The sequence below is a fragment of the Sceloporus undulatus genome, chromosome 3 (assembly GCF_019175285.1).
Source record: "Sceloporus undulatus isolate JIND9_A2432 ecotype Alabama chromosome 3, SceUnd_v1.1, whole genome shotgun sequence".
Classification (NCBI taxonomy): Eukaryota; Metazoa; Chordata; class Lepidosauria; order Squamata; family Phrynosomatidae; genus Sceloporus; species Sceloporus undulatus.
In genome coordinates, this window is record NC_056524.1 from 33,164,036 (window position 1) to 33,180,326 (window position 16,291).

At 42.2% G+C, this 16,291-nt stretch overlaps 1 protein-coding gene across 4 annotated transcripts in view; it reads right to left on the minus strand.

Annotated features, from left to right (window-relative positions):
• KATNAL1 (katanin catalytic subunit A1 like 1) overlaps positions 1-13,409 on the minus strand; it is a 44,384-nt gene extending 30,975 nt beyond the window's left edge. Inside the window, exons 1-3 of one of the 4 annotated variants that reach the window (XM_042459290.1) lie at positions 13,195-13,409; positions 13,138-13,154; positions 4,717-4,892 (exon numbers count right to left, since the gene is read on the minus strand). In XM_042459290.1, coding sequence (XP_042315224.1) covers positions 4,717-4,878 — 162 coding nt within the window. In that variant the 5' untranslated portion in view covers positions 4,879-4,892; positions 13,138-13,154; positions 13,195-13,409. Of the gene's footprint in view, positions 1-2,287; positions 2,309-4,716; positions 4,893-12,877; positions 12,978-13,137 lie in introns of those variants that run through there. The other 3 variants (XM_042459289.1, XM_042459291.1, XM_042459292.1) reach the window with 3 other exon arrangements.
• Between the last annotated feature and the right edge of the window lie 2,882 nt (positions 13,410-16,291).

A 16,291-nucleotide genomic window follows, 5' to 3' on the forward strand; every position in this document is an offset into this window, starting at 1 on the left:
TGAGACCATTAAAAACATGCAAAAATGAATATTAAAACATAATTAAACTAGTCACAATATTAAAACATTTCAAATTTCTAGTTAAAAGACTGAAATAGACTTTAAAAGGACTGAAAAGCTTTTAAAAACAGTACACAGTTTAAAAACAACACAGCACCCTGAGCCCATTCCTTAAAAACTTCCTTTATTAAGCACATATCAGAATACAAAAAATGTTTTGCCTGAAGACAAAAGGAATACAGGGAGGGGGCAGCCAGAGTTCCGAGTTTAGCGGCAGCCACCAAGTAGGTTCCTAAGATACTTGCTTGAAAACCAAACGTCACTGCTTATTCAGGATAACTTAACACTGATAAATTATGCCTTAACAATTAAGCAAATTGTTGCTTTAAACACTGGAACAATGGACTAAAAAAATCTAGTTTTAAAATAAGAAGACCATGTGATTTCGATTAGCTCACCCTAATTTAAATTTAATGATGATGACAATGGAATTGCACAGTCCCAATGTACACAGATTTTTTCTGTAGATGTAAACAACATGAGGTCCTCCAAATGTAAATGAAGTGAAACTCACATTAGTTCTACCGTATATACTCAACCATAAGTCAACCTTGTATATAAGTCGAGGTCAACCTTTGGGGCCAAAATTTAAGATTTTTATATGACCTGTGAATAAGTCGAGGGTCAGACTTAAGGAGGGAGAGGCTGCAGGGCAATTGGTCACTCTTCCCAGCCGCTCCCCAGCTGAGCTTTCCCCCGCGGAGTGAGCCCAGCTGGGGAGAGCTTGCAGGACAATCGGTCGCCTCTCCCCAGCTGGACTGTCCCTTACGGAGGGAGCCCAGCTGGGGAGAGGCTCAGGTCCTCCCATATTGACTGGTGTATAAGTCAAACCAGGGTTTTTGGGTCAATTTTTTGGCCTAGATTTCTCGACTTATAAACAAGTATATATGGTAGCAATCATACCCCTGGGTATGTTTTATGGTGAGGGATAAATTAAGTTGTAGTCCAACATCTTTAGGACCACATGTTGCTCACTTCTACTTTATATACTGTACTATGAATAAACATCATTTACAGTTTATAAAGTGTTGTGAAAGACAGAAGAGATTATCACAAGTAGTCAGTTGTAGAGGTGAAGCAGTATGTAAATGGGCCACCCATGAACTCTACTGACAGCACCAAGTGTGCGGAACGGATCTCCATGAAACAGAAACGACAACTGTATTGTGAAAAAGGCCCAAACATTGCACTGTTGTGACAATATGTAAATTGGCAGGGGGATCCACATTCTGTTTATGGCTCTGCTTTAAGCAAAGTGAATCTTAGGGAATCAGTATTATTTATTTATATGTGCAGCTGACAAATCTGAAGAGGGCTCAATGCATGAATACACTGCATAAATAAATCCAAACTATTTGAAGGACCTAACCTCCATATATCAGCCTATTCAAACTCCTTGGAAGGGGCCCTTCCCTCTATCCCACTACCTTCCCAGGCTCATTTGATGAGAGTAAGGGAGAAGACCTCTTTAGTGGCTACTCCCAGATTTTTGAACACTCTCTCTCAGGAAGCTAGGATGGCCTTCCATTTCCATCAGCAAGTGAAAACATTCTATCAAACTTTTAGGAATTGACCATGATGGAATTTTAATGGTGTGTTTATTTTATTAATGTTTTTATATTGTATTTTTAATTAATTTTAAAACGGCTTAACTTTATAGATGGTTTAATTGTTTTCAATTATTTTATATAATTATTTTTACTGATGTTTTACATGGTTTTAATCTGTACTTGTTTTAATCATTTGTAGGCCACCCTGAGTCCCAATATTGGAGGTTGTCTTCTTAAAATTACATTGTAGGTTTAATACATTAAACAAAAATAAAGACAATACAGCAGCCCCTCCCAATTCCCCACAAAAATAACCACTCTCAAATATTTGAGTCAAATATTTAAAATAATGGCATGAACTCATGGGAAGCACATGCAGGGCTGCATGCAGAGGCGTGCCACCATTTTGTCTCTCCCTGCTTGTCCTTCCCATGAACAGCAAGACGGCAGACTCCAGGTCCGTAAAAAGGGAGGGACAACCACAGTGTTGTTTTGGTCTCTTTCTATTTAAACTGGCAATTTTTCCAAGCTCTAAATGACATAGAACACCCTTTTCTCTTTTTAAATGAACAGATTTGATTGCTGTTGTATATTTCAAAACATACTTTTGAGTTAACAACAATAATAATTCATTTATTTCATAGATAACCCCTAAATTTAAAAATAAAATCACCAACTTCCATGGATAATACTTTTTAATAAGTATGCTTTGAACAAGCCCAGCATGGTGTAGTTGGACTCTGGAGAGCAGGGGTTTGCTTCCCACTTGTCTATCAAATCCCAGTGGCTGATCTTGGGTGAGTTGCACACTCTCAGCCCCAGAAAGCCCTTAGAATCATCATAAATCATAAACAACTTGAAGATACACAACAACAACAAGGCTCTGAATGGAAGCCTTAAAAACGGAGGTTATAATTTGATTCACAATAAAGTTCCCCTCTTCTAGTTCAGTAACAAAGATAAAATGAATAACTGACACCAGCTAAAGACACACTGCAGAAGACTGAACACTTATGAAACTACCACACTACCTGTGCCACAAAATTCTGATCACACATTACAATGTCCAGACTACAGAAATGCTTTCAGTGAATCATCTCTTTCCTGCACATTAAATGAGATAAAAATGAGATGGGGTAGGTGGAGGAGAATCAGTTGTAAAACACACCTTTTAATGCCTTTCCTCAAGAAGGATCAAAGCAATACCCAAAAAGGAGGATTAGCATGGGAAGGATGAGGAAGAAGAATGGAGGAGGAAGGACAGTAGAAAGAGTTAATGTTGATGTTTTCATTGGAATATGCTGATGCAAACCATTATGAAATGCATATATAGTCAAAAAGAAGAAAGACTGGGCATGATAATAACAACAACATAGAAATTTGATTCCATTTGATGTTACATTTCTTTCTTTTGAAATGGAAAACTACTCAGTAAATCTGAACAAGACATTACAAATCTCATTATAGCAGACTCCATATGCAATCAACATGTTAAAGATGGATGAAGTTTAGCCTTCTAATTTTGGTCCTAGAATACTTCAGGAGTTATCATCTCTCAAAAATGCTCAGAGAGATTCTGTAAAGGGTTGTCACCACCATTTGAGAAAGAGTACATATTTCTGTGAAGGAGTGAGGCTAAACTGATAACCTGAACTAGGGGATTTTATGAATGATAAAATTACGGAAATGGTTTTAAAAAACTGGCTGATGACTGAAGACATTTCATTAGTGATATTATCATTCTTATTACTATTAGTACTGTACTGCAAAGTTTATATCACCGTATACACTCATCCATAAGTCTAAACATTTATGCCCAAAAACTGACCCCAAATCCTAGGTCGACTTATTTACAGGTCAATATGGTAGTGATAGCAGCTCTTTCAGATTTCCCCATACAGTTACTTTCTGTCCTGAGCCAAGCAGATGGAGTCCTTGGTGATTGACTGATTGCTGTTTGTTTAACAGTCCCTCTCCCACCCTTGCGCTTTGCTGTCTCGGGAGTGAAGGCTGAAACACTGAAGCCTCATATTGATTGCTGCTTCCCTCTTGCCGCTCACATAGACACACTGAAGGAGCCTCCACGTTTTACATTTGACTTATCCACAGGTCATGTCAAAATTCATAATTTTAGCCCCAAAATTTGCCCTCAACTTATACACGAGGTTGACTTATAGTCGAGTATATACAGTACTTATTTTTACATTTTCAATGTTTTCATATTCTGTTTTGCAGTCACCAGACCAGCGACTGTTAGCATATAGCCGCATTAGCATATATAATAATTAACTAAAAGTAAAAATAATTTATTTTATACCGCCCTTCTATTAATCAGGGCGGTGTACAACATTATAAATTCACAACAAATACAGTTTAAAATTAAGATACAACAATACAAAGCATTAAAACAATCAAACCAGCTTGCCACTGCTGGCATGGGGGGGGGGGGGGAGAACTAATTGGGGCATATATCTGGGAATGCTAAACTGAATAGAAAAGTTTTAAGCCCCTTTTTAAACTGGGCCCGGGAGGTGGCCGAGCGGAGCTTGTTGGGCAGAGAATTCCAGAGGGTCGGGGCCGAGATGGTGAAAGCTCTCCTAGACGTGGAGGCTAGCCTGGCCCCTGGGACCCTCAATAACTGCTGCCCAGATGTTCTGAGGGAGCAGGGTGGATTGTATGGGGAGAGGCGGTCCTCAAGGTATCCTGGGCCCAAGCCATTTAGCCACATTCGCGGGGCTAGGGAAAGAAAACCCCCACGAATGTGGAAAAAACCACATAACCCCCCACCCCACCCCATGCAGAAGCCAGTTAAAGGGTGGGAGAGCGGGGGGAAGAGGCACAGGCACACACCTGCTCCTTCTTCCCTCTGCCCTCCCATGCCTTTAACTAGCTTCGGGAAAAGGCACAGGCACACACTCTTCCTGGCTGCTCCTTTCTTCCTGGGCTTTTCACCATGGAGAAAAGCTCGAGAGGAAGGAGGACCGAAGTGGGATTAACAATCACGATAATCAAAAATGCAAATATTAAGTCAATGAATACGAAGGGAGAAGTGTACTCTGTAAAATAAATGAATGAATTTTTCGACACAACTACTGTTTCACCATACCTGTTGCCATTTGCCCCTCAGTGCTGGGTCTCTGATTGACAGACAGTGTCGCTGAATTTGCTGGATAACACCCTGATAGTAAACCATTGAAGAATCATAATTCCCAAGCAGTGCATATTCTCTTCCTTTTTTAGCATTATCACAAATCTCAGCCAAATTCATCTTCTTTGAGAAATCTACAATGCAGCACACAATCATGAGAAGATAATAACTGCATGAAGTAAAACAAATAATTCATGTTATAGCTGCAGGTTTTATCATTTTGCATTATTCAGTGTTGTTTTGCCAGCCATGGAGCCTATTATTACCACTGAAAATTTTATCAAAGCTCCTCTATGATTTCTTGGATTTCAGCAAAACTTGTGCACATAGCTTCAACAGTACAGTCACACTTTACATAATGAGGAGCCCTCTCATTATCACTGCCTTCTCCCCAGATAACAAAGAGTTAAATGTGGGAGGAAATACAATTACATTTTAATGAGACTTAGCATCACAAGTGATGAGATAGTAGTTGTCCAATGAGATGGGCAGTTGGGAAGAAGTGTGAACCTTCGAGATGATTCTGAGCAGAAGTCATAAAAAGCGTATGGACTCTTTGTCTCAGGAGCTCTCTCTCTAAATAGACCATCTGTTGAAGACAAAGGAACATCTGGAGCAGAGGCTCCATTTTGGGAAGGCTGGTTGAAGCCAGCTATATCATGAACATCAAGGATTACAAATTCCATCTGATTTGTGAGTAAGATTAGGAGAATGTTCTATCCAGTTGTGTTAGGATATTTTAATTCTTTTCTTGATTTGGTTGAAAACATCTACTCTGTAAATTACACGTCTATCTATAACTTGTAGACAGAATTACTTTTTCTATAGAAATTCCTTACTTAGAATGAAGCCTTCCTTTAAAAGTTCGCGGTCTCTATCACACTCCTTTTCATGTGCCTTAGCTCAACCTAGCCCTTCCCAATATTTGGGGAAAGAGAGGGAAACATATCTGCAGCATCATAGGCAGAATGTACAAGTGGAATGTCTTGTTGCGTTACTAAAGAGAGAGGACTCAAATCAACCGTGGTGGCAGTGACTGCCCATCATAAGACAGTCAAAACACAGTATTCTTGCAAGCTTTCGCATATCAATGTGCTTTCGCTTTAATGTAGAAAATTGTTAATTACTTGCTGGCTGGCTATGTTCCAGAACAATCATGTCACACAATTTAATGCACTTGAGACACAGCAAAGTCTTCAGAATACTTTAGAGAACACTGTCACAGAGAGGCTAATGTCATCCAGATATTTTTGGCTCAAGTCACTATGGAAATATCAATGACGTCTCAGAAAAAGCAAACATGACCAGAAGCCTCTATTGTTCTAGGTCTAGTGTCTCCACAAGTTAAGAGAACACAACCCATAAGAAGTGTTATCTACATAGCTGTTCCAAGACTTTACTATTTCCTTAGTAATATGGTGTCATCTGTTTATCTGCAATTACAGTATTGATGTCCCTGCCTCTAATTTTGATATCTCCTTCTTCTGAATATAATCCTACTTTTATATATGTTCTGCATATACAGTCGACCCTTGGTATTCACAAAGGATCCATTCTGGACCCCTCCCCCACGGATACCAAAATCCACAGATGCTCAAGTCCCATTGTCCCTCATGGCGGCACAGTATTACACCACCATTATGGAAAAATGCACTGAGGTCCTACCTCTCTTCTCTCCCTCCTCTCTCCTCTTCCTTCTCCATCTCTCTCCCTTCTTCTTTCCGTTCTTTCTCTCCCTTACTTACCTTCCTTCCTCCCTCCTCTCCCTCCCCTCTCTCCTACCCCTCAGAGGCTCGGCCCCAGGCTTGGCTTCAGGGGTGATTCAGATTTTCAGGCTGGAGCCCATCACAACGGAGGGGGCCAGAGCTGGGGCCGCGGGCTTGGAGCTGGAGGAACCCATCCTGGTGCTGGGCCTGGGGAGGGGGGCTCCGAGACCCAGCTCCTCTGGCCCAAAGCCAGCCCAGAGCATAAGCCAGGGGGGGGGAGGACTTCAGTGCAGTTGTCCCCAATGGCAGCACGGCTGTATGCATGAATCGCCATTGGGGACAGTGTGGGCTTACTGTCCGCGGACGCTGAAATTCGTGGAAGGCAAACCCACAGACATTGAAGCCCCGCGAAATTAAACAAGAGTGATTAGCTGTATCTTGTCTGACCCACTTACCAGTCAGAAACCATTTTGCTTCTCTATTTTCTATCCAAACATGGTCTCTTCGTACAATATAGATTATACATCAGAGCATTGCATTCCTATTTCTTTTAGAGTGATCCATAGATTTCCATGATCTACACAAGTGCTTCCAAGAGCCACCAGAGCCACAACAAGGAAATATCTCACAAAACTACAAACCTCAGAATTGCACAGCATTCAGCCATAGCAGTTAAAGCAGTGTCAAAATGCATTTTCTTCAGTGCAGATGCACTCAGTTGTCTGATGTGTGTGACCAGCAATTATTACTTTTTTCAGTGTGCCAGAAACTGCCACCATATTTATGCCACTAGCATAACTGTTTCTTTATTTCCTGGAATTCTCCATGACCAGCAATTGACGGCTTGTTGACCAGCAAAAGCCATGGACAACCAAGCATTGAAACTGGTGATAAAGCTATGATGCACAGAGTGATTTATTCTGAAGTTTCTGGTGCATATTAATCACCATATGTTTGCAATATGATTTCTAGTTTCCTTTTCTGAACCCAGTATAGACACTGCAGTGGCATGGGGAAGAAGTGAAGGAGGAGAAGAGGAGAAGGAAGAGTGAAGAAGGGGAAAGGGAGGAAGGGGGAGGAGGTGGGAAAGAAAGGAGGAGGAGAGCCACGGCAGCAGTGATGGGGAAGAAGAGAAGAGGGGGGGAGGCGGGAGGAAGAAAGGTACCCCTGCTGCCTGCTGCAGTGAGAATGGCGAGGCTGGCATCAAGAAGGGGCTGGGGAAAGTTCCATTTTCTCAATGGGGCGTGGCCACATGGACAAGCCACCATGAGTACTATGGGACTTGAGCATCTGCAGATTCTGGTATCCACAGGGGTCTGGAACGGATCCTGCGGATACCGGGCCCATGTACTAAAACTGACAGCTCTTCCCAAAAGATCTTCTTTGAAAGAACTATCATCCTTTTATGGATGACGCCCTCTCCAGCATCAGCATAATCTTTGTTTAAATTTCTCCTTGATCTCTTGGGTTTTGCTGAGAGGTCTCTCATTCTCCCTTTTTTTTTTTTTTCCTTTGTTCTCTATTTCTTTCCATTGATTATTATAATACAGTTGGCCCTCCACATTGTGGCTTTGACTTTTGCTGATCTGATATTTGTGGTTTTGATTAATATGTTCTTTCTAGGAATTCTAGGTCCTTCAGCACAACTTTGCCAGAAGTTGACCATACAGTTTTGCTGAGAACCTAGAAGCTCCAAGAGAAAACACTTCTCTAGACATTTGTGGTCCTCCTGTCAGGAAAAAAGCCACATGGGATTATAGTCACAAGAAATATAATATGATATGAATGTATTTGAAACTAACATGAACCAGCAAAATTTATTGAATTGTCACACAGGTGTTGTAAGTAATGTAATTAGGGTCCTGAAAGCCAAGGCATATGAGGCAATGACAAATGAAAAGGTGCAAATTGATATCACCTGAGAGTCATTGAGTGGACAGTAATGTATGATGCAGTTGAGGTCTAGATTGAGCCAAGTATGGTTTTCATCATAATGTATGTACACGCCCAGAGGTTGCAACTGTATAATGATAGAGGGACAAATGTCTATATAAGCAATAAGTTGGCAATACTTTTGTGGGGTATTGAGAGTATAGTAGTGTGAGTTTTGTGAGTAGTGAATTGTTTTGTGCATAGTGTAAATATTAGAATAAAAGTAGATCTTTTAGAAGACTACTGTGTGACTGGTGTCTTGAGAGCTGCCAGAACCAGAGACTCAATGAGATTGGAGACATCTTCAGCCAATTCTCAGAGCTACTGGTCAAACTGGTTGTTCTTCCGCTGACCAGGGGTGGTGGTCAAAGCCAGGAGAAGAGCAGCAACTCCCATCCTCCCTCAACACCTCCAGCATAATTCGATGAACAACCTCTTGCAGATGTTGACCAAGGCTTGCACTGGAGGACTTGGAGATACTAGAGATATGTTTCTTAGGTAAAAAGAATAGTGTTTATTTTATTTGTAATTTTTCCACATTCACAGGGTCCTCACCCCTAATCCCAGCGACTGCAGAGGAACCTGTACAGTGCGCCCGCACCATATGCGGGCGCCCACTACGCAGCCTTGAGCATACGCGCTACAGCCGCGGGGCACGCGCAAGGCAGGGGGCGGCGTGTCCCATTCAATTTAATGGGCGCGCATACCCGTTGCGCCGCCGCTGTGCCGCGCCGCCGCGCACGAGCCCCATTGTTTCCAATGGAGCTCGAGCATAGGCGGAATTCACCTTACACGAGGGATCCGGAATGGATCCCCGCTAAGACGAGGACAGACTGTAGTTTTCTGTTCTCCAGCGCGAGGGAATTGACGCCGCAGACCCAGCTCCATCAGGGCTAGCTGGAAGAAGAGACTCCTCCCTCCATAACTACCATCCTCCGACCTATGAAGGAGTTGACCCGGCAGGCCCAGCTCCATCAGGCTAGCCTGAAGAAAGAGGCTCCTCCCTCCTTAACTGTCATCTTCAGCTTGAGGAGTGACCAGGCAGGCCCAGCTCCCTCAGGGCTAGCCTGAAGAAGGGCTCTCCCTCCATAAATGTATCTTTCAGCTGTGAGGGATGACCAGGCAGGCCCACTCATCAGCGGCTAGCTGAAGAAAGGGCTCCTCTCCTTTAACTGTCATCTTTCAGCCTGTGAGGGAGTGACCAGGCAGGACCAGCTCCATCAGGGCTAGCCTGAAGAAAGGCTCCTCCCTCCATAAATGTCATCCTTCGGCCTGAGGGAGAGAATAGGCCGGCCCACTCCATCAGGGCTAGCCTGAGAAGAGCCCTCCCTCCTGTCCACCTGCCTTGGTCCAGGCCTCAGGGAGAGAGAAGAATGCTGGACCTGATCCCCTCCCCCCCCCATTCCCTTCTCCTTTTGCCGTGTCTTTTTAGATTGTAAGCCTGAGGGCAGGGAACCATCTGTTATCCCCTCTGTTTTAAGCCGCCCGGATTCCAGTGATGGGCGGCATATAAATAACTTTCTATATTATTATTACATACAGTGACCAAATAGCTGTACAGTATTCAGGATTCTGACCCTTTTCTATGCACTATATATTTGCTTCTGGCTTATCCTTAACTGTCAGTAGTTTCATCAGTCACCCAAGTGAGGTTTTTTTTTCTTTGGTACTGATACCGTGTTCTGCATTTTGCTGGCATATCTCCGTGTTCAATGCACAATTTTTCTGGTTCATGGTCAATTAGCTTATAGTGCAAATTTGTTTGTTTAGTGGTCTTTGAATTTTTATGAATGTTCTTCAGATTATATTTTGGTACCATAATTGATTTAATTTTGATATTAGTATGTCAATGTCTGTAGTACAGATTGTATTTACAATCTGTTCCTGTTCTTGAACTTGTAGCGAGAACAAATTTGCCCATTTTCTGCTTCCAATTATACAGTTTGTCTGATTTTTATATTGGCTATCCAATGATACCAATTTATACAGTGTCCCTTCCAATTGCAGGGGATCCGTTCCAGAACCACCACCACCCACAATCTGGAAAAATGCCATATTGGAGCCCCATTGTAATAATGAGGGTGCACTTGTACACAATGCAGTGTGTGCGCCTTGGGCACATGCACCATTATGTCCTCCCAGCTAGTCATCCGCAAAGGCTGGGGACCTGAACAGCAAGGCCATGAATCAGGAGGGATGACTATCAATCGCTTGTTAGTTGTGTGAAAAATGTGCTTGTAATAAAAAACTGCTGCACACACTAATTCAGTAAGCCTTTTTCCTGCTTCTCTACTATAAAAAATTAGATAAATTATTCATTTGTACCTGTAATCTAAAAGGATTAGAGAACAATATTCTTGCATAGTAGATACAACACTCAAATCCAAAGTGCTTCTGCACTTATAGATACTGCCATCTTTATGATGACAAAGCAGCATATGGAAATGCCCCTCTGCTTGGGGACTGCTGTTGCCTTCTCTAGTACTGTAATCTCTTTCTAGTTTGGTCAAGGCAATACAGTAGAAGCAAGCACTCTGCATCAGCTGTCCACAATTAATATGCCATGGATGATGTATATGATGTAATATACTGTTCAATATGCTTAGTCACATGTATCAATTTTTCTGATGAGTTAACTTTATATTCAAATATTCTGACTATGACTGCATATAAACCATTTCTGTTCAGTACATTTATTACAAAATTGGCCTATTGTATATATCCACTATTGCTTCTCAGATGGCAAAACTAAAATGTATTAGGGTGCCAATTTGAAGCTCTGTCTTAGTACTGTATGTTTACATTCACAATCTGCTTATGTAAACTAAAGCTTTCGTCAATTTAAATTTCATAAATGTCATGTAATACTATTATATGCTGAGTACTGAATTAAGCTTTTATGTTATCGGTTTAGGTTTTCCATGAAAGCAAGTTGTTTCATTTATTTCAGTATTTACCAACTTTTTTTATTCTTGAGGGAAGAGATAAATAATGTTTTTTTTCACAGTTTCAAAATGCTGGCCATTTTATTAATACTTCTACTGTTCATTAATCACAGAATCAAAAGTTGGAAGAGACCACAAGCGCCATCCAGTCCAACCCTCCTGCCAAGCAGATCCACAATCAAAGCACCCATATATACAATATATTATTAAGCTTTATTTATTGCACTGTAAATTTACTGTAGGACCGGATGGCCCTATGGTCTCTTCAACTCTTTGATTCTGTGATTAATGATTAATATATATATATATTATTATCTGGGAAAACTCTATTACAACCAACTAAGACTCGGTTAGCACAGTTACCTTTCATCTGCCGCTCCCAGACATGGATGGCCTGTGGAAGAGACCGAAACATTAATAATCTCGACAGCTTTAAGAAGGATGTCAAGACGGATCTTTTCCGACCGGCCTTCCCTGATTAACTCACTTGGTCTCAGGAATGTGGATTATTGTGTAGAACACCCAAAAATGACCCCTCTCTTTATCACTGTCTTGACTGCTTGTGTCTTGATTGTCCGGTTGTTTCAATGGTAGTTTTTGTATAGTGGACGGAGGGAATAAAGGGATCACTGTCTTGTGGATTTTTAGACTATGCTGCACTTTGCTTACGGCCCACACGGCTCCCCTGGATATTGTAACACAATATTGCAACAAAAGTGTGATTATAGAACACGATGGATTTGTGTTTACTTGGGTCCAAAATCATCACACATAATTTTATTTCTTACCCGCCTCTCCTCACGGTTTGAGGCGGCGCGGCGACAGCGTAGTTAAACGCAACCATTACATACATAAAATACACATATTAAGCTACATAAAATACACATATATTAAAGGTCTACGCAAATATTTAATTACAATACAGTACGTAGAACAGTAATTAATGTAAAATTATTTTAAAATCCACGATTAAAAACTGCCTGGATAGGCCCCGGAAGAGTGGGCTCGTCATATCGTGCGTGTTGGTGTGTGTCTATTAGTATTATAAATCATATAAATAATATAAATATATATATTTCCCAAAACGTCCTGGTCCCAAATAATAATATATTACAGTATATATATATATCTATATATATATATATATATGATATATCCCAAACAATTCTGGTCCCAAGCATTTCGGGTCAGGAAGACTCAGGTCCTAAACACACTGAAGAAATAGTCCAGATTGACCACTTTAACCGCCTTGGGAATCTTGGTTATTGTAGTTTATTGTGGCAACAGAGCTCTCTCTCTCTCTCTCTCTGACGAGAAAGCTAAATGTTCACAAAACTACAGTTCCCAGAATCCCCTAGCCTTGAGCCAGGCACTTGAGTGGGTCTTCTGCAGTGTGGGTTTGGACCTCAGCCTGTACAGTAATTCACTTTGAGTTACAGCCCCAAATGGCTGTCCGACTTTGTGAGTATGAGAGAGGAGACCCTCAGGAAAGGGGCGGGGTTTCTCTCATAACCTTTTATACAGCCCCGCCCTTACCTACAAATAACGGCCACCTGCCTTCTCCTTCGAAGGCCAGCCTTGTTGCAAAGAGACCATAAGAATCTTATTCCCTCTGCGGCGTGCAAGGCTCGCTGGGAATTGTAGTTCCCCGGAGGCTAGCCTCGCCTTGGGCCACAGGTATGGCCGACGAGACTACAACTCCCAAGATGCTTCGCGAAAGGCGTTGGGTAGAGCATCTCTATCTTTCTTCCTCCCCCTCCCCCACTCCCTCGTCTCCGTTCCTTTTGCTCGCTTACTCAGTCAGGACAGGAGGAACGGTTTCTTCTTAGGAACGCCAGAGGCCCCGCCCCTCTGGCGACCGGAGGGGTTTGTCGTTGCGCATCCTCGCGACTCGAACTCAGCGGAGAAGGGAGTGGGGTTGGGAGAGGAGGGATGGAAGGGCTTTGGGGCCTGTCCGCTGACGCAGGCGCACGCGCGTCCTTGGAATGCTTGTGCGCGCGCTTGGAGAAAGGGAGGGGGCGAGGGGTGGGGGCAACGGCTTCGCTCCCTCAGCGCTTGGTGGGAGCGAGGGAGAATGGCGGCGGGTGGTTGCCATGGAGACAGAGGCGGGAGTGGAGGGGAGGAGCATTAACGGCTCTTTTGGCTCCTCCCCCCGCTTTGAGGGAGGGAGAGCTGAATCCTCTCAGGCGCCCTACTGTAGTATATATAGTTATAGTTATATATATATATAGTGTGTGTGTATGTATGTATATATAAAGTTATATAAAATAATAGAGGTGCCTGTGTGTCTCTCTGTGTGTGTATATATATATATATATGAAAGAATATACCATATATATATATATATATATATATAAAAATAGGGTGCCTGACAGGATTCAGACCTCCCTCCCATCAGTCGTTTTTAACTGTACTGTTCTTTTAATACTGTGAGCCACTCTGATTTCAGATCTGTGCTGTTAGCAACTGTGCATATATATATATTATATATATATGTGCACTTGTAATATAACATAATAAGCCTCACAGTGGATTATTATTATTATTAAATAATAATCATATATTGCATATATAATAATATATTGCAATTACACACACATATAATATTGTACTATAATATCTATATATATATATATATATATATATACACCACTTTTTTCCCCAGAAGTGGAACCCAGAGCAGCTCACGATATTAAAAGAACAGTACAATTAAAAACATGGAAAAGTGGTACATTAAAATAGAATCAAATTATTACAATATTAAAATACAGTTGGCCCTCCACATTTGTGGCTTTGACGTGTGTGGATTTGATTATTTGTGGTTATGATTAATATCTTCTCTCTAGGAATCTCTTAAGTCCTCTGGTGACCATAGAGTTGTGCTGGAAAACATAGAAGTCCAACGCACAAACCATTACACCATGCTGGATCTTTTCATAACTATAAGCAGAGATACAATATATTGTCATTATTATTATTATTATTATTTCATACCTCTCCCCATGGATTGAGGTGGGGAACAACAATAATTAATGGATGAACAACATCAGTTAAAAAGACATCAGTTTAAACACCCATCCATTTAAAAGGACAAATAAGATGTATACATTTGCAGCTTGTCCTCTCTAGGATTCTAGGTCCTCCAGTGCATTCTCCCAGAGGTTGACCATAGAGTTGTGCTGGAGAACTTAAACATTCCTAAAGAAAACACTTCTCTAGGCATTTGTAGGTCCTCCAGCATAGTTTTATGGTCAATTTCTGGCAGATGTTGACCACAGAGTTGCATTGGAGGACCTGGAGATTCCTAGAAAAGTGTCCTCTTAGGTGAAAAGAATAGTGTTTTTATTTGTGTTTTTTCCACATTCATAGGGGCCCTCCGGCCCTAACCCCAGTAAATGTGGAGGGACCACTATAGATTGCATGTTAGGAAATCAAATACAGTTTTAAAAAGATAAAACTTTAAAACACTTTGAAACGCCTTCATCAGGCTAGACCAGAAAGAGCCTTTCTTTTCCATTTCTCCTCAACAAGATAATTGGGTCGGCTGAGTCCTCCAGCAAAGGACGCCTCCTTTTTTCCCTCCAAAGTCAAAGAACTTACTAGTCCCAAAAGTACTACCCTATCGCATCCCTAACTTTGTTGTTGCTATGTACCTTCAGGTCCTTTCCAACTTATGGCGACTCTGAGTCAAACCTATCATGGGGTTTTCTAAACAAGTTTCTTCAAAGGAGGTTTACAATGGACTTCTTCTGAGGCTGAGAGAGTGTGGCTTCCCCCCCCCCCCAAGGTCAACTAGTGGGTTTCTATGGTGAGTGGGGGAGTTGGAGTCCAACATTCAAACCACTAGGCCACACTGGCTCTCAACCCTTTCTTAGGGTTGCCATATTCCAGTCCCTCATATCCAGGATTCTAGTTTGCATATTAAGGGGACACAGTGGCTCAGTGGTTAATGCTGACTCTGATGATTACAAGGTCGGCTGATCCAAGCACTGCATGACAGAGTGAGCTTCCATCACTAGTCCAAGCTTCTGCCAACCTAGCAGTTCGAAAGCATGTACCACACTATGAGAACCTATGTGGTATAGGATTTATATTGTTGGAATAGTACTTGAAAAATTGAGATTCTAGTTCCTGTCAAACTGTAGACCTCAGTAGGTTACATTGGGCCATTCACTCTGTCTCTCAAACACACCTGGTTGTAACAATAAAAAGTGGAGGTAGAAAATATGCCATTCTGATCTTGTTGGAGGAAAGCATGATGTAACTGATAAATACTTTATCCTGAAGTAAGTATGATCTGAGTAGTAAGTACAGTCCATCCTCAGTATCTGCAGATTTGCCATCCACGGATTCAACCATCTGCGGGCAGCAAGCTCACATTGAGGCAGCGCCAGTAGTGAAGGAGGAGGAAGAGGAAGTGGTGGCAGCCCCCTGCCGCCAGCCCTTCACCAGTGAGAGCCAGGAGGGAGGGAGGATGAGGGTTGGTGGAAGAGGAGGTGGGAGGAAGAGATGGAGGAGGAGGAGGAGGAAGAGAAAGGTGGGAAGAGGAGGAAGAAGTGGCGGCGGCAGAGGAGGTGAGCACCTGCTGCCCATCCGCAGCAAGTGAGAGGTGGGAGGGAGGGAGGTCAGTGAACAATGTGGCCACATCACTATTGGGGACAATGGGATTTGAGCAGATTTTGCTATTCTGGGGGGGGGGGGGTCCCAAATGGATCCCCCGTGGATGCTGACTGTACAGTGAGCCCTTGTTATCCAGTGAGGTTTTGTTCCAGGACCTGCAGTGAATACCAAAATCTGTGGATGCTCAAGTCCTGTTATATACAGTGGCAGAATCAGTGTGGTAAAGGGGTTTCAGCATTGGACTATGACTGTGAAGGACAAGATTTGAATCTCTGCTCATCCATTAAACCCTTTGGGTGACCTTGGAGAAGTCACACTCTCAGCCTCAGA